The sequence below is a fragment of the Pteronotus mesoamericanus genome, unplaced genomic scaffold, assembly GCF_021234165.1.
Source record: "Pteronotus mesoamericanus isolate MK-2021 breed Mesoamerican mustached bat unplaced genomic scaffold, CSHL_Meso_final contig_164, whole genome shotgun sequence".
Taxonomy (NCBI): domain Eukaryota; kingdom Metazoa; phylum Chordata; class Mammalia; order Chiroptera; family Mormoopidae; genus Pteronotus; species Pteronotus mesoamericanus.
Window position 1 is genome coordinate 17,178,991 of NW_026555065.1, and position 26,463 is coordinate 17,205,453.

Here is a 26,463-nt window from a genome sequence, read left to right on the forward strand (position 1 = left end):
GGAACAGACGAGTCAGAGCCCAGTGCTAAAGTTTGGCTCAGGGTCATTAGAAAATGGGGGGTCAAAATGGGAAGGCACTCAGTCATCTGTCCACTCAGCTGACAAACAGTTTCCTTTTGAGCCTCTGCTTTCCACCAGGCTTTGTAGATGAAGAAGATACACAGGTAAGTCGATTCTAGTCTCCTCAAGGACTAGAGGAGTGTGTAGTCTCAAGGGGAAGACAGACAAGCAAACAGATACCTATAGTGTACCAGAGAGTGGTACGTTGCCCAGCCTGGGGGCGGGAAGAACTTAGGGGAAGGCTTCCTGAAGGAGATGGATCAGAGAAGAATCTTCTTTTTTTAAATCCTTACCCGAAGATATGTTTATTGATTTTAAAGAGAGAAGAAAGGGGTGGGGGGGGGGTGGGAGAGAGAGGCAGAGAGACATTAGTTAGTTGCTTCCCAAATGCACCCTGACTAGAATTCGAACCTGCAAACTTTTAGTGTATAGTGTGGCATTTAGTGTACAGTTGGCCAGGACAGAGAAGAACCCTAAAAGATAAATAGAAGTTAGGTAAAGAAAGGATGGGGAGGATATTACAGCCACAGATAATCATCAGAGGCAGAGGTCCAGCGTCAATGAATAAATACACAACTGAGCATTGATAGGAACTACTTACTGAATGCCTGCTATGAGTCAGGCACTATGCTCAGTGAGTGTCTCACCCACATTCTTTCACTTAATCCTCATAACTGCATTTTAAGCTGGGCACCCCCATTTTACAAATATGAAAACTGACAGGCTAAGTAACGCCTCAGGCCACACAAATAGTAAGAGATAACACAGGGGTTTGAAGTCAGGTTCATGTGAATTTAGAAGCACACTGATTGCAAACACTTTAGTTCATATTCCACTTTCAGTAAATTTTTATGAGCAGGTGTTACCGAACAATGGACCCGTTGTCAGGGGAGCCCCAGACACCATTACCAGAACAACACCCCCTACTTCCTCTGGGGTCCTTCTGTTCTAGGTTTGCCGGCCGCCCTTGAAATCATGGCTCTCAATGGCAGAGCCTGGTGAAAAGGAAAGGAACTATTTATTCAAAAGTTATATAGGTTTTGATTAATGGCTAAATGTCGCCCTTAAATCCCAAAGTCCCTTTAAAACACCCACCATTTAAAACACCCACTAACACACATGTAGTCCTGCCTTCGCCACTTTGCCTAGTCAGGCCAGTCAGGGGGACCGCCCTTCAGAAGAAAAAGAACAGAAGTCCAGGGCTCAGCTAGGCAGGCCTCTCGTTGTCCCTGGCACCATTCACTGCGTCGCCGCGATCTCCAGTTCTCAATTCAGAACCATGTGGCACCTTCTCATGACCCACTAGCAAGAGTCCTTTCTCCCCTTTCCTTCCCACGTGGTCTTCTCATTGTTCCCTCGGGGCGCGGAGCGAACCATCTCTGATCTCTCTTGCACGCACGCTGTAACGGGGGCTTCCTCAGCTGCGTGGTCGAAGCCTCTAGCATGGCTGCTGCGCCTGGGTCCCAACCCAGGTGGGAAGCCTCCCCAGCAACCCCACATCTGACTCCTCTAGCAGGTCCTGCAATCAGGGGAGCTGCTTGCCCAGTTACAATCTGGGTTAAACGTCTGCAAACTTTCCTGGTTAGCCTTGTTGAGATCCAAAATGACCATCTTTGCATATGAGGAATGAAGCTGTCCAGCTGTTATTGACATGCAAAATAATTCTCAAGGGCCCTGCTCCTTGTCTGATGTGAAACTGGCCTTTTATTGATACCAAAATAACTCGGTGGCCCTGCTCCTGTTTCCCATCCCTCATGGAGGGGTGGGGTAGGGATGAGAATATCCTATATTTTTCTTGGACACCCCAATTTCTGGACCCCATTACAAATCCCCTTAGGGGGGCTTAGCTGTACCTTATTACACAAGCACTCCTAAATAAGTGATAATTATATATAAGTTATTGCACATTATAAAACACACAAAAATAGAAAATTTCAAAATAAGAGTTAATGATAAACATTTTCTAAAGTGTTGTTAATTACATTGGCAGAATACTGTCATTAGATAACATCTCAAGGCCTGATAGACATTTAAAGCATTTACTGATAAAGAAAACTGTTATAAATCCACACTCAAATCTTAAAAATTTTAACTTTTGGTAGGTCAAATTTTGGATCTAGTTAGATTATTTTTATTCATAAGTTCTTATGTTTCTAAGGAGGAGATTGTACTAGGAAGAATAATCTTCAGTCCTTGATATCTTTGGAGTGATCTTTTAGCGACATATCCATTTATGAAAGTAAGTTTAGTTTAAATTAGATAATACGTTTCATAAATTAAGTTAACCAAACAAATGGAAACTGTCATGTGTTACAAAATGCTGCAAACAAATGAAATGCCTTGTCAACCCCTTCCTCTGTAGAAAACCCAGTACTCCCTCGGGGTATCCCATATACGTAATATCATGTGACATAAGTGACATGTAACGCTGACAAGGTGTAAAGGAGGAGCAGGTAGTAAGAACTATTGTCCTTTGGCTGGGCGTCCCCTATTTGTTGTACTCTTGAATTTCCATTCTATGCATTCCAGGAACCATAGCACTATGTGAAATTCAATATGAAGTTGGTCCTTTTGGGGCCACATGGAAGTGGTTTAATGACAGAAACAATAGAACGATTGTTACTGTTTTATGGTGAGAGAATGGAATGTCAATGCCACCACTTTACATGCAGCCTTCTGGTCATCTTGTAGCACATATGGCCACGCCTATAAATGTACTTGTTTCAACAGAAAAGCAAATATTCTATCCCAGCAGTCTCAGGACAGAACCATCTGGATAGTACAAAGTACTTTAACCACCTGCAATCCGGTAGTGAAATATGGTACTAGTAGCCATTCATCCAGTGACTATTTGTTGATGTCATTTTATGTACCAGATGTGTGCTAGGAGCTGGGGTTTGCAGCCACAAACAAGACAGACAGGATACCTGTCTTCATGGAATGCGCAGTCTAGAAGTAGCACAGAGATTAAATAATAACATAAGCAACAGAACTTACTTCCCTTGTGACATAGAACTTCAAAGGTCAGGCACAAACTGCTAGGAAAGCAGAGAGACAGCCTAATCTGAGAAGGTGAGAGGAGGCTCTCTTGAGAAAGTGAGGTTTAAACTGACACTCGAAGGATGAGGATGATGGAGAAGGGGAGAGAAGAGCACGTCGATCATAGAAGATGGCCCCACGTTGGAGGTCATACTGCAAGGAGGCCAGTGTGAGCCCTGGCAGACCCTGGGTAGGAGAGGGCTTACAAGGCAAGGTGGGTGGCCAAGAGTAGAGCCCAGGGCTTGTTGACAACTTTGAGCTTTATTTGAAGATGCAATGGAAAGGAATTAAAGGGTTTTGAACTGCTGAGAAATATAATCTGAGTTTCAGTTCTCAAACAGTCATTTTGCCATACTATGTAGAATAGAGTGGAGAAGGAGAGGACAGAGCAAGGGGGAGGAGATGATAACCTGTGGACTGAGTCCTTTTTGTTACGTGACAGCAAACATGAGGAGTCGCTGCAAGGTTGAGCTGGCCAGGACAAAGCTTTGGGCATAGAGAGAAGAGAGACTTCCCACTCTTAATAATTTTTAATCAAGTATTGAGGTTTTTGAAAAGCAATTTAAATAATTGATATTCGAGTTCCACGTGGCACATGTGTTTTCTTGGTTCCTGGACTGCAGCTCAGAGCAGTGTTGTCCTGTGGGCTTGTGCTGTTTGCGGGAAAGTTGGCACTTTTCCTTCCTGGCAGTTCTTCTTTGGGATCTTCTTGCTTCTCTTCTGTCTGTTGTTGAAGCCGTAGGGCAGGGAAACCAAGGACAGGGAACTCTTCCTCAAAGACTTGAGCTTATCTTATTTTTACAGATCAAACCTAAAGGTCAACATTCAATCCTTGTAGGGGTTAAGGGTGGCTTTTCGCTTCCTATCAATTCTAGACTCAAGTATCATTTTATTTATTGTTCACAAAGCAAAACACGATACACTGATCATGACTAATCACTACAGGTAATGCCCATGAGAGAGGGCTGCTGTCCCAAAGAGACACCTCATTGATGAAGCACACGTGTCGAGTGGATCTCTTCGACGACCCTTGCTACATTAATACGCAGGCTCTTCAAAGTACACTCAGTCCTGCCCGAAATCAAAGCTCAGCTCAGCCAACGGGGAGCCTGTGGCACCATGAAAGTAAGTAGCAACTTTCTGTCTGTACTAGTTTCTTGTGGGTGCTGTAACAAGTTACCACAAACCTGCTACCGTAAACAGGGTATTTATTGTTTCAGTTTTAGTGGCCAGAAATCCTAAATCAAGATATTAGCTGGGTTGGTTCCTCTGAAAGCTCTGGAGAAAAATCTGTTCCATGACTTTCCTGGTTCCTTGGCTTGTAGGCAGATCACTCCAATCTCTGCCTCAGTCTTCACATGGGCTTCTCCCCTGTGTCTCAAATCTCCCTCTTCTTTATCTTAATGAGACAACAGTCTCTGAATTTATGGTCCACCTAAATCCAGGAGGATCTCATCTCGAGATCATTAATGACATCTGCAATTACCCTTTTCCCAAATTAGGTCACATTTATAGGTATGGGGAGTTGGGGATTTGAACCTATCCTTTTAGGGTTACTATTCAACTCACTACACTTAGTCTCTCATTTTACAAAAATCTATTTTCGTGGCTTTATTTTCAGGGAACTAAAACGGTTCTTTCTTACCTCAGTCCCTCACTACAATAACTGGTAATAACAGTTATTAACAGAACCTTGTGGCAATGTTAATGGATTTCAAGATTTTGGGACTTTGATTTAGAATAAACTTTTCAAATACTTTAAATTGACTCCCAATTTTTGGTTCCTGCTCTATACTCTTGGTGTAGGAAGGACTGTCAAAACCAGGAGAAAATTCTGAATTTGTTTGCCTGAGGAACAATGGCCATGATTTGGGCTGATGGTGTTAGTTTTATTCATTTCAAAACCACTTGGTAAGTCATTTGTATAGACTGAAATAAGATGGCTCCTTTTAAAAACCATACACTGTGAGTAAAAACAATAAGATCTTACTTAATCTTAAAATATATCACTTTCTTGCCAAATTGCTTCCAGGAAAAAAATGCAGAAACAGGAACATAAATAAATAAAAGCAAAAACAAGCAAAAAGCCTATAATCAACTGAAAAATAAACAAAACGTGCTCTTCATAAAATATTGAAGCGTGTTGGGTTCAGAGATTGGCTAAAGTGTCAAATTTGGTTAATTACAAAGATGGAGAACTGGTCGCTGAACAAGTCTTTTCACTAGCCCAGGAAGCCTTGCCAGAACTGCCAAGGGCAACTTTACAGCTAACATGGCCAGACGGCAGGATGAAATTTAAAAGGAGATTTTACTGAGCCTTGGCTTAACCAGGTCACCTTAACTCTCAACTAAGAAACAAAGGTCCTCATTGCCAGCCCGATGGCAAAGGGGCCATCTTCTAGCCAGCTTCCCAAGAGCACTCTTGGCTCCCAAACATCCCTGTAGGGTTCTCTGGAAGCAGACACTGAGATGGGGCTTGTCAGGCAGGGTCTTTATTGGGATCAGTTATCAGGAAGGGTGGGGGTAGGGTGCAGGCTTAGGCAGAGGGAGAGATGGAGCTCCCATGCAGCCCTGACAGAGCCTCAGCCAACCCTGCAGAGAACATATAGGACCTGTCAGAATTGCCCCATGTTGGGCCCACTTACCTCAGCCTTTGGATGTGGGCCACACGAGGGCTTGCAGGAGGGGAGGGCAGCTCTCTGCAGCTGAGGCAGACCCTGAAGGGGTGGCCAGCTAGGGGCTGGCCGCTAACACCTGAGGCACTCGGTCCTCCCTTGCAGGGGATCTGAGTAGTGGATCTCCACGTTCACCACAGAGGGAGTCTCGCTCCATGGATGATGGGGTATGCGATGAGTTCAGGTTGCTGCAGTGGACTTCACTACACTGTAGGGTATCCGGTATGGATAAGGCAGTATTTGTTAGAGGGATGGCTTTTTGGAAAAAAAAGTTTGTGGACCTCAGGTTTTAAAAGTAACTTTATAAGACTATACGCTCGATAGCTTCCATGTCATGGATTTTACAGAGCGGCAACATATTATTAGAAATATGGCCCAAATTAGGTGATCTGATCTACTCCTTGATTCTCAGCTGCAGTTCATTTATAATCAAGTCTTTAATGTGAAAAGTATTCATAACTCAAGCAAAGAAATTTTGCCTTTTGTCATGAATAGTTTAATAATGTGAAAAGGCAAAAGTAATCCATAACATCATTCCTGCCATTGGTGGAAAGTAAATAAGTCCTGCTGAATCCGAGACAGTAAGTCAAAATGTGTTTTCACTGACACCAGCCTACTTTGTCATCTTTTTCCCCACTCCCTGACTTGGTGGCAACAACTTTAACAATTTAGCTCTCTAGTACTCTTTCACTCTTTATTTCCTACTAGGATTTAATACACCATAGCCCTCCTGAGCTTCTTGCTACACCCTCAAGGTTAATTTTAGCCTATCATTACTCCCTCCAAAAATTTTAATCTAGCTCCCAAAGTAGGGATAACTCTCTGTACATGCATTTCTGGAAAATACCTTACATACACTTTTTAACATTTCTCCTCTAATGTTTCTTCTTATTTCTTTCTAGCTTTTTCAGGCATATTTAGCCTCTCTTATCATGGAACTTAGTCATGTGGCCATACCCAGCTTCAAAGGGGCTAGAAAAGCTACTGTAGCTGGATGGCCACAAATCCAGCTAAACCATCGTGTAATGAAAGAGAGAGCAGATGCTGGTGAACGAAAGTCTCTGCTACCTTTCTGCCACCCAAATATCCATGAGCTCTTCTTTTCACATAGAATATATTTGCTCTACAAAAGGAAGTCACTGCAAATACCGCATACGATTACAGCATCCAGGTTAAAAGTCCCTGACATCCGGGTGATGTGTGTCCTCTCCATCAAGATCAGATAGGGATTCTTATAATTTATCAAGTTGTCTGCCCTCCTCCACAACCAATAACGTGACCGCAAAAAACATAACGCTTACAAAAGGGAAGCGTGCAGAATACACAGCGGTCACTGGTGTCTGGTGATTTCCAGACCCTGCCAGGCGGTAATTGTGCTGGCTCCCTGCGCTGGAAGTAGGAGAAGGTGATTTGCTAGGACTCTCGTTCTGCTTTGGGAGAGGAACTCTCTGTTACCTGTGGGCTGGAACTGTGCCTTCTGGGCTGTTCCTGCCATTATCCTTCATGTGTACATTTAAAGTAGATGTTGGAAAACATGCCTTTCTTGGGGGCTTCACTGCTTTTACAGCCTGTTTCCTGTTGGTATGGGCTTGAAAGGGTAGAGTTTGCTTTAGAGGCCAAACAGCCAGAGACCAGAAGAGATTGTTATTTCTTTGGCAATGTAGTTTACCAAAAAACTTAGCAGGATTTTGCTTTATTCACTTAGAGTCAATTCTGCGTGAAATCTCCCAAATACTTCTTTGTTACCCCCTTGTTGCCTGAAGGATGCCATCTTTCTTTCCTGCTATTGGTATTTTCTATCTTCTCTCTTCTTTGCTTGATCAGTGTTCATTGAGATTTATTAATTCAATTAATCTTTCCAAAGTACCCAAGTTTTGCTTTCATTTTCTCCATTTTTTCTTGTTTTCTGTTTTATTGATTTCAATTTTTTATCTTTCCTATATCTTCCTTCTATTTGCTTTGGATTAAATTTCTCTGTTCTTTATCCAACTTCTACATTTTCTTCTATCAGCTTTGTTGTTTTATTTTTATAATAAAATATGTACTCTACTTGAACTATATTTTATGAGATATAAGGGATCTAACAATGTTATCTATGTAAAGGATTTAATTTTCAAAACACCGCTGACTAAATAATCTCCTCTTTCTTTAATGCCAACCTCTATTGTACTAGATTTCTCTGTGTTTATGAATATGTTTCTGAGCCTTTATATATGTGAATATTTTTTTCTATCGGCCCATTTGTTTTGTAACAGTATAGTAATTACTATATACTAATTACTAAGGCTTTATAATGTACCTTATAAATATGTAATTCTTCATGTATATTACAGATAATTTTTATCTGAGTAGCATTTCAGCCCTTCATCCATGCTTAACATTTTATGTTAACATCTTTTATTACCAACTTTTAGACATCTTTTTTTAAAAAAAATTATTTATTTATTTTCATAGAGAGGGAAGGGAGGGAGAAAGAGAGGAAGAAAAACATCGATGTGTGGGAGAAACATCAGTTGGTTCCCTCTTGCATGTTCCCAACTGGGGACCTGTCCCACAACCCAGCAATGTGCCCTGATTGGGAATCGAACTGGCGACCTTTCAGTGCACAGGCCAGTGCTCGTTCCACGGAGCCACACCAGGCAGGGCTAGATGTCTTATTGAGTGAACATATTTTCCCCTCAATAATGCAAATAAATTCATATTTTATAATTTTCACATGCCCAGTAATCTATACTGATAAACAATATACAGTTGATTCTCATTATTCATGGATTCCACATTTGAGAATTTGCTCACTCATTAAAATTTATTCATAACACCAAAATCAAACTCATGGTGTTACTGAACAAAAATGGGGGTTTGGCTGCCTGCTGCCACCAAAGGCAAACTCTAGAGGCAAAGGCTGTTGAGAAAGAAAAGAGGTTTTTATTCAGATGCTGAATGATCTGGGAGAATGGGGGACTCCTCTCAAAACTCACCTCCTCCACAAAACCCAGACAAAGCACAACCATCCTCAGCAAGACCAAAACTAAAGGCAGTGCCCACAGTTCCTGCTCCGCTTTATGGTCTTTTGGAGCCTGAGACGGCTGCTGAGCAGTCATCCAGGTAGCTTAGCTTGTTTCCAGCTGCTGTCTGGCCTCAGGCTCCCTCCTGATGGCTGGATGTGGAGCTGGCACAGCAATTGGCTGAAAGCAGCCATTGCGGCTTTTAGGGCCACAACGTCCCATGCTCCTGGGCCAGACTGCTAACGTCACATGGCCCAGGGAGAGGACAGGCCAGTGCACCATCTGAGTGCAGGTCTGAAGCAGGGAGCGATGAGCAAGAGCATTACACCCTAGTCCCCATGTTTAGCAAGTTGCCCACACTCAGAGCCCACCCACAGAGTGACCAAACCAAATCCTTAGTAAAGGGACACTGGAAACCCTGTACTGTTTCTCAGCCAGCACCAAGGACAGCCTCAGTGGGTGGGGGGCATCTGCCGCCAGGAACAGGACCTCTGCACTCTGGGGGCCAACCGGTTGCAAGGCACCTTCCATTACCTGGGCAACGCGTAAATGAAACTCCGTGTGCTCACCATGGCCCCCAGTGGTTTGCTAAGGTATTGTCTGGCTACATGCCAGGCCCTCCATGTTTGAACCTCAGGCCTCCATGCACAAGGGGCGTGGCTTGGTGCACAAGCAGCTCATGTGTTCCATTTCACAGGCCTAACCTCAACTCCCCTGGTGATCCCCTCCTATTTGCCACCTGGAACCTGCTCCCAGTAGTCGGGACAGGCTGTCTATTGGTATCAATGGCACTTTAGGGGTGATTTGCAGACATGTGCAGAACAACAGAAAATTTGAGTTGCCAGTGTGCATTCCATCTGAAGTCAAACAAGGCAGTTCCCTGACTTTTTGTTTCAGCTTTCATGATGTAACTAAGCACCCTTTACTGACTATTTAGTGCCATGTTTTTCACACTTTGTGATATTTCTTGATGATTTTGCTGTTTAAAATGGCCTCCAAGTGTAATGTTGAAGTTCTGTGTAGCATTCCTAAGCTCAAGAAGGCTGTGATGTGCCTTACTGAGAAAATAAGTGTGTTAGGTAAGTTTCACTCAGTTACAGTGCTGTTGGCTGTGAGTTCAGTGTTAATGAATCAACAATATATACTACATAAGGAGTCTTTGTACAGAAACACACATAAAACAAGATTATGTATGATTGATGAAAATGTGAGCTGAGGCTTAGAGGTGCATGACCCTGCATATTCCCTAGGGACAGTGGCTCACTTTTCATTAATTCAGTGTTGATGGCAACTTTGTAAAATACAACTATGTGAATAAAGAGAAGTCACCACTTATGGTCCTCCTGAATCAGAGATGGAGTCATTATAACATGTCATGGGGAGAAAAGGGAAGGCTCTTCTTCCCACAACAGAAAACTGATGATTGTCCCCCAACCCTAACACCTATCTCACAAAGTTTATATCCCTCTTCTGACTTTATCTTTAGTTATGTGGCTATCTGCTGTACTGACTTTTGTATACATTTTTAATTCTATAAAGAGTTATTTTCCAGTCCTTTGATAATATAATAATCGATATTATCAAAACATCCCTTTACAGATGCTTTTAAAAACCTGAATGCATTGCCCTGACCAGGTAGGTCAGTTGGTTGGAGAGTTGTCCAAGTACATCAAAGTTGCAGGTTTGATTGCTGGTCAGGGCACATACAAGAATCAACCAGCAAATGCATAAATAAGTGGAACAATGAACTGATCTCTCTCTGTCTCTCCACAAATCAATTTAAAAAAACTGAATTCTGTCTTTCAAAACAACTTTATTTATTCATTTTTTTTATTGTTGTTCTATCACAGTTGTCCCAATTTTCCCCGTTGCTCTCCCCTGCCCCGCCCACCCTCCCACTCCCACAGTCAGTCCCCGCCCTGTTGTCCATGTCTTGGGTCATTTACACCTGTTCCTTGACTAGATCTTTCTAATTCTTCCCCCACTTGTCTCCCTTCCCCTTTCCCCTTTGGTCAGTCTGCTCCTTGTTTTTATGCTTCTGGTTCTATTTTGCTCATTTGTTTGCTTTTTTCGTTCTGTTCATCCAGGGTTCCCAAATCCAGGTTCCTTTGGATATATTCCCAGCAGTGGAATTGCTGGATCAAAAGGCAGTTCCATTTTTAGTTTTTTGAAGAAATTCCATACTGTTTTTCCACAGTGGCTGCACTAGTTTGCATTCCCACCAACAGTGTATTATGGTTCCCATTTCTCCACAACTTTGCCAGCACTTGTTTGTTGATTTGTTAATGACCTGTCTTTCTGACCTGTGTGAGGTGGTATCTCCTTGTGGTTTTAATTTGCATTTCTATTATGGCCAGTGATGTTAAGCATCCTCTCATATGCTTATGAGACCTCTGCATGTTCTCCTTGGAGAAGTGTCTCTTTGGGTCCTTTGCCCATTTTTTAGTTGGATTGTTTGTCTTCCTAGTGTTGAATCATATGAGTTCTTTATGTATTTTGGAGATCAAGCCCATGTCCAAGGTATCATTGATAAATATGTTTTCCCATATGGTTGGTTCCCTTTTGATTTTGATGACATTATCTTTAGCTGTGCAAAAACTTTTAAATTTAATTTAGTCCCATTTGTTTATTCTTTCCTTTATTTCCCTTGCACTAGAAGATATATTGGCAGATACATTGCTGTGTGGGATATCTTGAATTTTACTGCCTATATTTTCCTCTAGGATTTTTCTGGTGTCACAACTTATATTTAAGTTTTTTATCCGTTTTGAGTTTATTCTGGTGTATGGTGTAAGTTGGTGGTCTAGTTTCATTTTTCTGCATTTACCATTCCAGTCATCCCAACACCATCCCAACACCATTTGTTGAAGAGGCTATTTTTTCTCCATTTTATGCTCCTGCTCCCTTTGTCAAATATTAATTGACCATATAGACATGGGTTTATTTCTGGGCTCTCTATTCTGTTCCATTGATGTATGTTATTATGCCAGTACCAGACTGTTTTGATTATAGTGGCCTTGTAGTGTAGTTTGATATCAGGTATTGTGATCCCTCCTACTCTGTTCTTTCTTCTAAGATTGTTGAGGCTATTTGGGGTTGTTTTTGGTTCCATATAAAATTTTGAAATATTTTTTCTAAATCTGTGAAATATGTCATTGGTATTTTAATAAAGATTGCATTGAATCTATAGATTGCTTTGGGTAGTATGGACAGTTTAATGATGTTAATTCTTCCAGTCCATGAACACAGTATATGCTTCCATTTATTTGTATCTTCCTTAATTTCTTCAGTGTTACATAGTTTTCTGAGTACAGGTCTTTTACCTCCTTGGTTAAGTTTATTCCTAGGTACTTTATTTTTCTTGCTATTATAGTAAATGAGATTTTTTTCCTAGTTTCTGCTATTTCATTGTTGGTGTACAAGAATGCTTTCAATTTCTGAATATTGGCTTTGTATCCTGCTATTTTGCCAAATTCACTTATTAGTTCGAGCAGCTTTTTTGGTATAGCCTATAGGGTTTTCTTTGTACACTCTCATGTCATCTGCAGATAATGACAGTCTTACTCCCTCCTTTCCAGTTTGGATGCCTTTTATTTCTTCTATTGTCTGATCGCTGTGGCTAGAACTTCCATTATTATGTTGAATAAAAGTGGCAAAAGTGGGCACCTTTACCTTGTTCCCAATCTTAGGGGGAAAGATTTTAGTTTTTGCCTGTCGAGTATGATGTTGGCTGTAGGTTCCTCATGTATGACCTTTATTATGTTGAGGTATATTCCCTCTATTCCCACTTTGCTGAGCAATTTTATCATAAATGGGTGCAAATTTTATCAATTGCTTTTTCAGCATCTATTGATATGGTCATGTGATTTTTGTCTTTCATTTTGTTTCTGTGGTGTATTGTATTTGTTGATTTGCAAATATTATACTATGCTTGCATCCCTGGCACAAATCCCAATTGATCATGGCCTATGGTCTTTTCAATGTATTGCTGGGTCCAGTTGCCAATATTTTGTTGAGGATTTTAGCATCTATGTTCATCAGTGAGTGATATTGGCCTGTAGTTTTCTTTCTCTGTTGTGCCTTTACCTGGTTTTGGAATTAGGATAATACTGGCCTCATACAAAGAGCCTGGGGGTCTTCCCTCTTCTTGAATTTTTTTGGAATAGTTTGAGAAGGATATGAGTTAGCTCTTTTCTAAATGTTTGGTAAAATTCGCCTGTGAAGCCATCCAGTCCAGAGCTTTTGTGTGCTGGGAGTTTTTGATTACTGCCTCAAATTCACTAGTTGTAACCTAGTAGGATAGACCTAGTTGTTATAGGTCTATTCTGCCTTTCTGTTTCTTCTTGGTTCAATTTTGGAAGATTATATGTTTCTAGAAATTTGTTCATTTCACCCAGGTTGTCAAATTTCTTAGCATATAGTTGTTTGTAGTAATTTCTTACAATCTCTTGTATTTCTGTGGTATTGGTTGTAATTTCTCCTCTTTCATTTCTGCTTTTATTTGGGTCCTCTCTCTTTTTTTCTTGATGAGTCTGGTTAAAGGCTGATTTTGTTTATCTTTTCAAAGAGCCAGTTCCTGGACTTATTGATCCTTTGAATTGTTCTTTTAGTCTCTATGTCATTCAATTCTGCTCTGATCTTGATTATTTCCTTCTACTTGCTCTGGGGCTTTGTCTATTGTTGTTCCTCTATTTCTTGTAGATGTAGGGTTAGGTTGCTTATTTGAGATTTTTCTCTCTTTTTTAGATAGGCCTGCATGGCTATTAACTTCCCTCTCAGGATGGCCTTTGCTGTGTCCCATAGGTTTAGGGCTGTTGTATGTTCATTTTCATCTTTTTTCAGAAACTTTTTGATTTCTTCCTTGATCTTGTTGTTAGCCCATTCATTATTTTATAACATGTTATTCAGTTTCCATAAATTTGACTGTTTTTGAGTTTTTTCTTCTAGGTTGATTTCTAGTTTCAAGTCATTGTGATCTGAGGAAATGCTTGATATGATTTCAATTTTCTTGAATTTGTTAAGGCTTCTTTTGCTTATCATGTGGTCTATTTTTGAGAATGTTCCATGTACATTTGAAAAAAATGTATATTTTGCTTCTTTGGGGGGAACTGTCTTTATGTATCAATTCAGTCCATTTGATCTAGGATGTCGTTCAATGCCACAGTATCCTTCTTGATTCTGTATTTGGAAGATCTGTCCATTGTTGATAGTGGGGTGTTAAAATCACGTACTCTCAGAGTGTTGCTGTCTATATGGTTCTTGAAGTCCTCCAAGATTTTCCCTATATATTTGGGTGCTACTATGTTGGATGCATGTATGTTTACAAGGGTTATATCTTCTTGATGGATTATTCCCTTAAGTATTAAGTAGTGTCCTTTGTCTTTTTTTATGCCCTTTGTTTTGAAATCTATTTTGTCTGATGTAAGTGTTCCTACCCCAGCTTTTTTTTTTTATGTCTGTTTGCTTGGAATTTTTTTTCCACTCCTTCACTTTCAGTCTGTGTAGGTTGCTTCCCCTCAGGCTGATGCCGCTTGGAGAGCAGTGCTCTGCCTGAGAAAGGTGGCTCTGCAGTGTGGGGGACGACTCAGCCCAGGGATCCTGGCAGCTGCTGCCTCCGTTCTCTCTCTCACGCCACCATCCCCAGACTCTCCTCAGGCATCTCTAGTCCACTCTGCCCCCACCTTTGCTCAAGCCCATGGTAAGAAGCTGCAAGTGAAATTGTGTGCATTGGCTCTTGAGGAGGCTCTCTGCGTCTCCAGCCATCTCTCCCTGGCAAACAGAAACCCCGCCACTTTTCACAGTTGGATGTTCTCTGGGTTCCTTTCTGGTTCTGGTGCTGTAGGCTGGGGAGCCCAGCCTGGGGTAGACCCCACACTTTTCAGGGAGACCCGCCTGGCCACTGAAATATCCCTCCAAAACTTCGGCTGCTACCTGTGGGGGCTCGCCAGCCCTCTCACGCCTCGTCCACACTTCCTACCAGTCATCTTGTGGTGAAGTAGTTTATTCTGCTGTCCATGGTTATAAAGTTTATCTCCAACTATTATTCAGTTCATTATTCTACATGATTTCTCTACAATTTACTTGTGATTCCAGATTGGTCCTGGGAGGAAATTACTCCACCATCTTGGAGGCACCAGATCTGAATGCTGTAACAGTTCACATTGTTTTGTTTCTTTAAATGTCTCATCCTTCCTTTCACATTAACATTATTTGCAATTGTTTATTCTAGAGTTTATATTTTTTGTATTTTTTAAGCTATATTCCCTTTCTCAGAGATTTTGCCCATCAGATGCATATGGGTGTGGATATTCATATCTATCTTGTTCTGTCCTGCAGTTTTGCTTGTGATCAATGTATCTTCAGTTGCTAATGGGAACTCCAAGATAAAATGATTACTTCCATGATTCTTATCACTTTTTTACTTTTGTGGTCTCAGTTAAATCTAGAGTGGCTTTCCTTGTCGCTTTCTTAACATTTCCTACTTCTGAGAAAATATGTCAAATCAATTATTTACCATATTCTGCCATGAATAAGGCTCACCCACATTCTTAGCCCAAACTTTCAGGAAAAAAATCTTTTGGTTTAATTTATTAATTCAATTATTTATTTATTTATATTTAAATACTTTTTTGGTATTATAAAGGAATTTAGCACTTATTTTTGAACATAAGTATATTGTTATTGCTTTCTAGATTTACATTTTAATGCATAAGCAAATAAAACAATTAAAAACATTTATATAGGTATGGAATTAATACTACCCAGGTATAATGTACATCCTTATATTTCCCTCAAAAATTTAGGCAAAAATGTGTGCATTATACATGGCAAAAAACAGTATTAGGTATTGTATGGGTATTACATGTAATAACTATATTTAAATTATGATTATATTTCTTAAAGTTAACTTTATGTAAGGAAAGGACCAAGATAATAGATAATGCACCACCATGTTAAGGTGGTTGTGTTTGATGATAGGACCATAGGTAATTAATTTTCTTTGTTTTTCCAAGATTTGAAAGAATTAGCATGTGTAAGTTTTTAATTAAAACAGAAATTTACACAAGTCTGTGAGATATTCTCTTTTAGTAGAATTAGATTTTCAGCAGATGTTCGGAGGATTGAAATCTAGTACAGTGTATCTTGTCCTTGTGCTAATTTGGGAAATCATGTTAAGAAAATATTGTCCAGATCCTGTGGCTGGCCCATGACTAGTTGCCTTTTTTCAAGATGTTATAATGTCTCTTTTTCTTTTGTTGTGTCCTTATCCGAAAGCTCTCCATCATAATATCAGAATAAACAAAAATCCATCATGCACTAAGATGTGTGTGCGCCCCCACACATGCATGCTTCTCCCTCACACTTACACAAACACTTTCTCTCTCATATACATAAACACACACACAGCTGCCCATCAGAGGTTCCCCATTATGCCTGAAAGAAGGCAGCAGTGAGACCAACTACAAGTCTTATTTATCAAATCTAGACACATTATTTCAGGTTTTTTCCAACAATGATAGAAATACTTGATTGTGGAGGAGAATATACACACTAGATATAGACTACAGATATTTTTAAAAGATATATTTGTGAATGCTGCATTATAATAGTGTTATGTGGAAAGAAGTTCTTAAGCAGGGACAATACTATAACATAGTAACAGAAGAACAGGATTTTGTCTACACGGCCTTGGTTTCCTATATCAATGACTTCATAGGATTGTCACGTGTAAGTTGTAAAACTCAGAATCCAGAGAATTTTTCATTTGTGAGACCCTTGAGTAAGGACATGTAAACACCCCTTCACATTTATAAAGGTGAAGGCTAATTTTTTTTGTAAAAGGTCCTTTGCATTTGAAAGACAAAGTCCGGTATCCATGTTATTTTTGTGGTAAGTTTTCCATAATAAACATATAACTTTTACCTGGATTTAGACATAAGAATTTTGTTATTACTTTTGGAGGTGCTGTATATCATCATCCTGATAGCCTTGTTATCTTCTAAGGACCTTTGTGGGTACTACCGAAGTACAGTGGCTAGACCAGTTGTGAAAATGGAAAGATTTTCACATCCCAGGCAAGGAAGGGACATAGAATGTAGTGATTAACAACCTGGGCATTAGAGTCAGATCTCATTTCAAGTCTCATTTCTATAACATATTAGCAGTGCAACTTTGGGTAAGTTATTTAAGCTTTTTTAAAGATCCATTTCCTTACCTATCTAATTTTGACAGTACAACACAATTATGTGTGTGTGTGTGTGTGTGTGTGTGTGTGTACATTGAACAGTACCTGTCATACTCAATAAATGGGAACTACACAATAATTATCATCACTGAGTATCATTAGTATTATTAAGTGCTGCCTGGATGTACCTTGTCACCTCCAGTGCTCTCAACTCTGGATAACACTCTGGACAGACCTGGGGAGCTGCTCAGGCCATGCATTCCTGTGTTTTGCCTTCTTTTACCTGATTGACTCTGTTTTGTCCAGGCAAGTGAATGATGCAAACAGCAGAGTAGTCCTTTAACAGGAATGCTGTGAGGTTCAGCATAGCTTTAAAGGATTTGGTTAGAAGCCTCTCTGAAGCAGATTAGTAATTTGTTTAATTTTTATGGTTAAATTCTGAAAAATTGGCACAGCCCAAATTCGGCATTTTCAAAGAGTTTGGGAAAGTCTTAAAGTTATCTAGAATCTAAATAAAGCTAAGCCTCTTTCTCTTCATCATATAGCCCCTGGGACATAAAGAGCCTCTGGCCATAGTTATAAAAGCAGTTCTCATGTGTCAGTTCCATGTCTCATCTGAAAGAACTCCTGCACCTGGATAAGCCTTTACTTTCCTGTAACAGAAGCCAAAGGAAATGTTTGGATCTACCATTAAATTAGAGCCTGTTGGAAGTTCTGAAAACAAAAACCCTATTTGTTCCAGAAACAGCATTATTTAAATAGTGCCTGGCACATAGTAGGGCCTCAAGTTATATTTGCTGAGTGAATAAATGGATGGATGGGAGGGTGACTTCGTGATGTCTCTTTTTGTATTTTGACTTCAGAAGCACCAGAAACCGTTCAGCCAGGTGCCACGGCCCAGCCTGCCAGCCCACATTCTTTGCCACACATTAAGCAGCAGCTGCGGGATGAAGATTGCTACCATGGCAAGCTTAGCAGAAAGGCTGCAGAGAGCCTCTTAGTCAAGGATGGGGACTTTTTGGTTCGAGAGAGTGCAACATCTCCTGGCCAATACGTGCTGAGTGGACTACAGGGAGGCCAGGCAAAACATCTTCTTCTGGTGGATCCTGAAGGCAAGGTATCATTGACTTCTTATAGTCTTTACAGGATGTTTGATTACTCTGAATGAGAGACCCCAAACCTGGTATTGTTAAAGAGTGTTCAAAGCTAAGGGTTTACTTTTTCTTGAACTCTCCAACTGGAACAGCAAATCCTAAATAGAGATTAGTGGAGGGATTTGAGAGGGAGCTACCCTGTGAGGATCAAGCAGGGCACAACCTCTTTCTGCCCCTCTCAATTCAATTCAGTGAATTAAACGAATACGTACATGGAAGTACAGGGATTCACAATTGACAATTGCTCAGTATTACATACTTTATCCTTGCTGTCAGGGTGCTTGCAATTTCTTAAAATAGATGCTTAAATAATTATAAGGATGAATGAAATAACAATCATTCAATCAAAGCATTATGGTGTTTTTCAGGATAGAGCGATGCTGTAGATGAAGCAAAATGAAAGGCTTCTTGCAGAGTCTGACATGTAAAATGAACCTTGAAAGAGGGCAAAATCTTAAAAGAGGGGGACATTTGGAGTGTAGGAAAGGAACCACAAGAGTAGGCACAGCATTAAAATGGTATGAAGCCAATAAAAGATGTATGGCTGGGGCAGAGGATGCCCGTAGACAGAAATGATCCTGGAATAATAAAACCAAAATGGTAATATGAAGTTCTTATTCATAATTACTTTAAGTGTAAATAGTTTAAACTCTCCAACCAAAAGCTGTATAACAATTCAATGGATAAAAAAAGAAGACCTATATGCTTCCTATAAGAGGCTCGCTTTAGATTTAAGGACACCCAGAGGTTGAAAGTGAAAGGATAAATAAAGATATTCCATGCAAATGATAACCAAAAGAGAGCAGGGGTGGCCATATTTATATCAGACAAAGCGGACTTTAAGTCAAAAACTGTCAGGTGAAACAGAGAATGACATTATATAATGATAAAAGAATTAATTCACTAGAAAGATATCAGTTATCAATATTATGCACCTATCATCAGAGCACCCAAATGTATGACACAAACATTAACACAACTAAAGGGAGAAATAGACAGCAAAACAATATCAGTAAGGGATTTCAATACCCTACTTTCAATAATGGATAGGACATCCACATAGGATATCAGGAAAGAAACCAAGGACTTGAACAACACTATAGATAAAATGAACCTAATAAGCATATACAGAACATTCTACCCAGTAGCAGCAGGATACACATTCTTCTCAAGCACCCTTGGAACATTAATGTTAGGTCACAAATCTTGGGATAGGTTGTATGTTAGATCACAAGACAATTCTTAATAAATTAAAAAAAATTATTGATTGATTTGAGAGAGAGAGAGAAAGGAAAGGAGAAAGAGAAACATCAATGTTCTGTTCCACTTATTTATGCATTCATTGGTTGAAATTTATATGTGCCCTGACTGGGGATAAAACCTACAATCTTACTGTATTGGGACAACACTCTAATCAACTAAGCTACCAGGTCTGAGCAAGTCTTAATTAGTTTAAGAAGATTGAAATCCTACGAAGTATCTTTTCAAATCACAATGGGATGAAACTAGAAATTAATGACAGAAAGAAAATTGAAATATTTACAAATATGTGGAAGTTAAAACAACACACTCTTGAATCACCAATGAGTCAAAGAAGATGTGAAAGAGAAATTTGAAAATATCTGGAGACAAACTAAAATGAAAACACAGCATACCAAAACTATGGCATGCAGCAAAAGCAATATGAAGGAAAGTTGGTAGTTATAAATGCCTACATTAAGAAAAAACAAAGATCTCAAGTAAACAGTCTTATTTTACACATTTGGAACTAGAAAAAGAAAAGCAAACTAAGCCTACAATTAGCAGAAGATAGGAAATAATTCAGATTAGAGCAGAAATAAATGAAAGAGAATAGCAAAAACAATAGAAAATCCACAAATCTATGAGTTGGTTTTTTGAAAGGCAAACAAAATTGACAAACCCTTAACGAGTTAGCTAAGAGAACCAGAAGGAAGACACAAATAAATAAAATCAGAACTGAAAGGGGAGACATTACAACTGATGGCAATTTGCAACAGCATTGATGGATCTTGAGAGTATTATACTAAATGAAGTAAGTCAAATGGAAAAAAATAAGAAGTGCATGATTTAACTCATTTGCGGGCTATAAAACAAAAAGCAACAAAGGAACAAATGACTGATCCCAGAGAAATCAAATGATTGTAAGAGATTACCAAGAAAAATTACATGCCAAGAAATTGGATAACCTAGAAGAAATGGATAAATTCCTTAAAACACAGTCCACCTAGATGGAATCATAAAGACATAGAAAATCTGAACAGATGAATTACTAGGAAGGAGATAGAATCAGTAATCAAAAACTTTCCAATAAAGTAAAGCCCATGAGCAGATGGCTTATTTGTGGATTCTACCAAACGTTTAAGGAATAATGAATGCCAGTCCTTTTTAAACTTTTCCAAAAAATAGAAGAGGGGTAAACACTTTCAGACTCCTTTTATGGGGCTAGCATTACCATGATACTGAAAACTAAAACAAAGATACTATAAGAAAAGAAAACTACAGAGCCATATCTGTGATAAACATAGATGCAAAAATCCTCAACAAAATGCTAGCAAACTCAATGTAGCAGTGCATTAAAGGGAGCATACACCATGACCAAATGGGATTTATGCCTGGAATTGGAAGTATGGTTTAACACGTGAAAATCAGCATGACATATCACAGTAGCAGAATGAAAGATAAAAATCACGTGATAACCTCAATAGATGAAGAAAAATCGTTTGACAAAATTCAATAGCTTTTCATGCTTAAAAAACACTCAACAAAGACTAATAAAGGCCATATATGTAATGCCTGCAACTAATATTAAACAGTGAAAAACTAAAAGCTTTTGCTCTAAAATCAGGGACAAGGCAAGGATGCCCACCCTTACCTCTTTTTTTAATCATAGTATTAGAAATACTATGTAGAGCAATTAGGCAAGAAAAAGAAATAAAAAGACATCCAATTTGGAAAGGAGGAAGTAAAATGATTTTAGATGATGTCATCTAATATGAAGAAAACCCTAAAGATTCCACAAAACACTGTTAGAACTAATAAGCAATTTCAACAGGTGGCATAATACAAAATCAGCATACAAAAATCAATTGAATTTCTGTACACTAAGAAAGAGCAATCAAAAAAGGAAACTAAGGAAACAATCCCATTTACAATAGCATTAAAAAAGAGTAAAATACTTAAGAATGAACTTAACCAAGGATACAAAAGACTGATACACTGAAAACTACAAAGTATTGCTGAAAGAAATTAAAGAATAGACAAATAAATGGAAAGATGACCATATTTTATGGATTGGAATATTTAATATTGTTAAAATGTCTATACTACCCCAAACAATCTAGATTTAATGCAATCTATATTAAAACCCCAATAGCTTTTTTTTTTTTTTTACAGAAATAGAAAAGCAATGCTAAAATTCATTTTAAACTACAGGAGACACCAAAAGCCACAATAACCTTGAGAAAGAAGGTCAACACTGGAGACAGGACACTTACTGATTTCACACAATATTACAAAGCTGTAATAATCAAAACAGTTTGATACCGGCATAAAGACAGACATATAGACCAACAGAACAAAATAGAGAGCCCAGAAATAAACCTATGGTCAAATAACCTTTGACGAGGTTGCCAAGAACACACAATGGAGAAAAAGACAGTCTCTTCAACAAAGGTGTTGGAAACACTGGATATCCATATGCAAAAGAATGAAATCAAGCCTTTATCTTTATACCATATACAAAAATAAACTTAAAATAGATCAAAGGCTTAAATGTGACACCTGAAACTCTAACATTCCTAGGAGAAAGCATAGGGGAAATGTTTCATAACATTGGTCTTGGCAGTGATTTCTTGGATACGACACCCAAAATACAGAAAACAAATGCAAAACACAACAAATGGTACTAAAAACTTTCTACACAGCACAGGAAACAATCAAAAGAGTGAAAAGGCAACCTACAGAATGAGAGAAAGTATTTGCAAGCTATATATCTGATAAGGGATTAATTTTCAAAATATATTAGGAATTCCTACAACTCAATAGCAAAAGCAAAAGACAAATACCCTGATTTAAAAATGGCAAACAACTAGAGGAGACATTACCCAAAGAAGATGTGCAAATGGCCAACAAGTATATGATCAACAACACTATCATTAGAGAAATGCCAATCTAATTCACTGTAAAATCATCTCACACCTGTTAGGGTGGGCATTAGCCAAAAAACAGGAAAGAGTAAGTGTTGGTGTGCAGAAATTTGAACCTTGTGCACTGTTGATGGGAATATAAAATGGTGCAGCTGCTATGGAAAACAGTATGTAGCTCCCTCAAAAAATTAAAAAATAAAACTCCCATATGATTCAAATATCCAGCTTCTGGGTATGTATCCAAAAGACTTATCCCCAGGGGGATGCCTTCCCCGGGAGCAGTCAGAACACGCACAACATATCAGTTAGGTTCTCCACTTGCTATGGGTGTGGCTCACTCGTGTTGCCCCCAAACAACTGCAATAGTACCATCGAAGGTCACCATGACAAGTATAATAATAACAAAAACAGTTTGAAATATTGTGGGAATTACCAAAATGTTACACAGATACGAAGTGAGCAAATGCTCTCGGAAGAATGGTGCCAGTAGAATTGTTTGAGACGGGGTTGCCACAAAACTTCAATTTATAAAAAATACAATATTTGTGAAGCTCAATAAAGTGCAATAAAATGAGATACGCCTGTATAGTGGACACTTGCAATTTTGTTCAGAGGGTAGATCTGTCACCACACACACACTCATAAAGCCTGTGTGATTGGAGTCACAGCAGCTCACGTTTGCAGGGCCGGGCCAGTGCTGTGAGTGTGTGAAGCTGGGCAAGTACGGGGGTGAGCATAGGGTATGGTGGGCTGTAACGAACTAGAACGTGCATGGCCTGTGTAAGGCGGACCGTCATACCTCAGCCCCAGTCAGCTGCTGTCAGTTGGAGCAGGGGCCGGTATAGCCAGATTTGATTTTTCCAAAGAAGCCACAAAGCCAGATTTTACATGAAACCTCCCCATTTTTTACTTAAAAACTCCTTATTGGGCACCTTCCACCTTACTTCCCAGCAAACTAAAAACATCTCCTGGGTGTTTGGCCAGAATGGTTAGTTTGTAATCCTTGCACTAGGAAAATTAATTTCTCATTTGTATGCAGGATCAATTAGAGAGAAGGGGAAAGACCAGGGACAGAGGAAGTAAGTAGGAGATTCTAGGTAAAAACTAGTGAAAGTTCGATCCAGGTGGAGGCAGGAGAAATACAGAGGAGGGGGCAGACTGAGCCGATATTAAGAACACGGACTGGCAGGGCTGATCCACTGATTTGACTTGGGTTAGGGATGAGATGGAAGAGGCAAACACATTTCCCAGGTCTGGAGCCTTTTGAAAGTAAGTTGGAGACATCATGCCCTTTTTCTTTTAATTCTCGAGTGTGGGTTTTCTAAGAGTAGGGATATTCTCTTACATAGACATAGTACATTGATGAAAATCAGGAAATTAAAATCTTGATACAATACCACTATGTAATTCACAGTCCATATTGAAATTCAGTCAGTTATTCCAATAAGTTTGTGTTTAATATTCTGAAAACCAATATCTAGACAGAATTCAAAGAATCCCTTGACAAGAGGTAGTAGAATTACATAACAAGGTGTCTCCCGACCGCACAGCTTCCCTGTCCTAGACAGCTCCCAGCCACCCTCCAGACAGCAGTGCCTCACGGCCAGGCTGCTGAGCCCGGGGGGTCACAGCGGAAAGCAATGTCTTGTGCCAGGCCTAGGCTGAGGATATAATTCTAGGGAGGAGAGTTCACAGGAGAAGGCAGGCCTATGGCAACTGGGTATCTTTGGCATACAGACCAGAAGTTCAATATAACAGGTATTTATGAATCACTACCAGGAAGTCTGCAGGAAGGAGACACGAGTACCAATTTTTTGTACCAATTTAATACATTTTATTAATTTTATATTAATATTATATCATATATTATTAAATATAATTATATTAACATTACATCATATATTATATTAATATAGTATTAGTAAATATTAATACAAAGATTTTATTAACAAAAGTATTTTTATTAATACTAAATATTAACAAAAGTATTTTATTAAAACACTTCTGGTATTTTGAAAGGTCTGAGGAGGCTTCTTGGAGGACACGGGATTTGTGTTGAGCCTCTGCAGAGAAGTAGGGCTTTTCCAGAAGGGCCTCCTTCCTACACAGACAGGATATTAAGAAAGGACTATGCTTGATGGGATTTAATTATAATCCTGAGATTCATGCTTGTATAGAACCCACGTAACTAATTACACTAATTATAGGAATAGTGACATGAATATATCAAACAGTAATGTGGGAAACAATTGATTGCAAATTTGGATTGAGTGAAAAGTCCTTACCATTTTCCTAACTGGGAGGGATAATTGCTTTAAAAATGTATTGGGGAATGAAAAAATTGTTTACTAAGGATACAAAATTTAAAAGTATCCTTTCTTTTTCCTTTTTTTTATTAAGCAAAGTATCTCCCTCAGGAATATGTCTGTTTTCCACGCACACCCCCTGATTATTTACATCTGTCAGGAGAACTGTTATCACTTAACCTAAATTCTTTCATCTTCCCTTTCAAGGTGAGGACCAAGGATCATGTATTTGATAATGTCGGCCACCTTATCAGATACCACATGGATAATAGTTTGCCAATCATCTCTTCTGGGAGTGAAGTGAGCCTCAAACAACCAGTGAGAAAAGATAATATACCAGGACTTTTGCATTTAAACAAATGAGAATATAAATATCATCATGCTGATAATCCAAGAAAATCCATTCTGTGTTAGGACAAACGGATAATTCAAACTTGGTTTCTAGATGAAATAGAACACAAACTGTGAAGTGCATCTTTACAACACCATTGTGGACTAACAAAAATTTATCTTCAGAAAGTGGACATCAGAAAAGGGGAAGAGGATTGGTCCATTTGAAAGCAAATTGTACATATGCACGGATGTCACTTTTTAAGGCCATATTGCATTAACAAACAAGCTAAAAGCACAACTAAAATTTCACATGCTAAAGACAACTTGAATGAACTGCTGGGGCAGCAGTATGTGCCTTTCAACTTGATAATTTGGGGACATTTTCATATTGGGGAGATTAGTTACATGTCTTCATATTCTATTACTGCAGAACCATTTGCCAAAAAGAAGTTTTTCCTTGTTACAAAAATAAGAAGCAATTTGTTTGACTTTATTGTATTTTCTGTTTAGTAGCACTTTCACTGCAATGTTAAAATAAATTTGACATTGAGTTTGGACTGTGTCTATGCCAGTGGAATCAAATCAGAAGCCACTGAAAGTGTTGGTCTGTTTCATTGGCCTATCCCATTTGCTGATTAAAGGGTTGGGGCCCAAATTGTTTGGCCTAGTATTTCTCAGTTTTTGGTATTTGGACTGTTTGTACGCAGCGTGTGACAAGCTGAAGAGGGCTAATCTATCAGCCATTTCTGATTTCATCGTATTTCTCCCTTTTTCCCTCCTCCCCCACCAAAAATAGCCCATGAGTGCATGGATTTTAAAGATGGAAAACAAACCAGTGTTCTTCATATTTACTATCCAAGTTGGTTCCATTACTATTTTAAATACTGAATTTATTTGAAAGTATGGAGAGATATCTTCCTGATTGGCTGTGAGTGAATGACAGTCTCTCCTTCACCTACATGAATCCATAGCACCTCTTCTAGAATATGATCCTATAAAACACAGAAGGGAGAAACAGTAGATGAGCCATTTGGAAAGGTTTGGCACACGTAGACACACTGGCACCTGAGGCATAGCGAAGCACCGTGCAGGGAGGGACTCGGGGATGACTGTCACCAATGTCACCATGAGCGAGTCGCTGAAGCTGCCTGGACTCCCATTTCCCTTCCATAAAGTGAGAGAGCTGGGCCAGGTGAATTCCGAGGTCCATTTCAGCCCTCAGGTAATAAGAATCTATATAAAAAACAACATTTCCATTTTTTAGGGGTCAATGCTGATTACCAGTCTGTATAGTTCAGGTGAAAACTTCGCTATTTTCCTCTAGTCTGTGTACTCAAAATGAATGGTGCCACTGAGATCAACATTCTGATAGTGGATACCCCAAGCCTTTTGGTCAAAAACATTGAAACTTTGGCATAATATAAGTAAACATGGTAGAAGTGGATGTGGTGGTTTTGAGCAGTAGAAAACTGCTTCAGCCCTTTACTTGCCTTTGCATAGAGAGGTACGGCCGTTACTATAGAGTGCTTTTTTTTATCCT

The 26,463-nt window shown here is 39.2% G+C and overlaps 1 protein-coding gene across 1 annotated transcript in view; it reads left to right on the forward strand.

Moving 5' to 3' along the window:
* Positions 1 to 26,117, forward strand: part of SHC4 (SHC adaptor protein 4) — a 109,501-nt gene extending 83,384 nt beyond the window's left edge. Inside the window, exons 10-12 of the mRNA XM_054565455.1 lie at positions 4,045 to 4,224; positions 17,828 to 18,081; positions 24,798 to 26,117. Of these exons, the coding sequence (XP_054421430.1) occupies positions 4,045 to 4,224; positions 17,828 to 18,081; positions 24,798 to 24,953 (590 nt within the window). The 3' untranslated portion in view covers positions 24,954 to 26,117. The remainder of the gene's footprint in view (positions 1 to 4,044; positions 4,225 to 17,827; positions 18,082 to 24,797) is intronic.
* Positions 26,118 to 26,463: the final 346 nt, after the last annotated feature.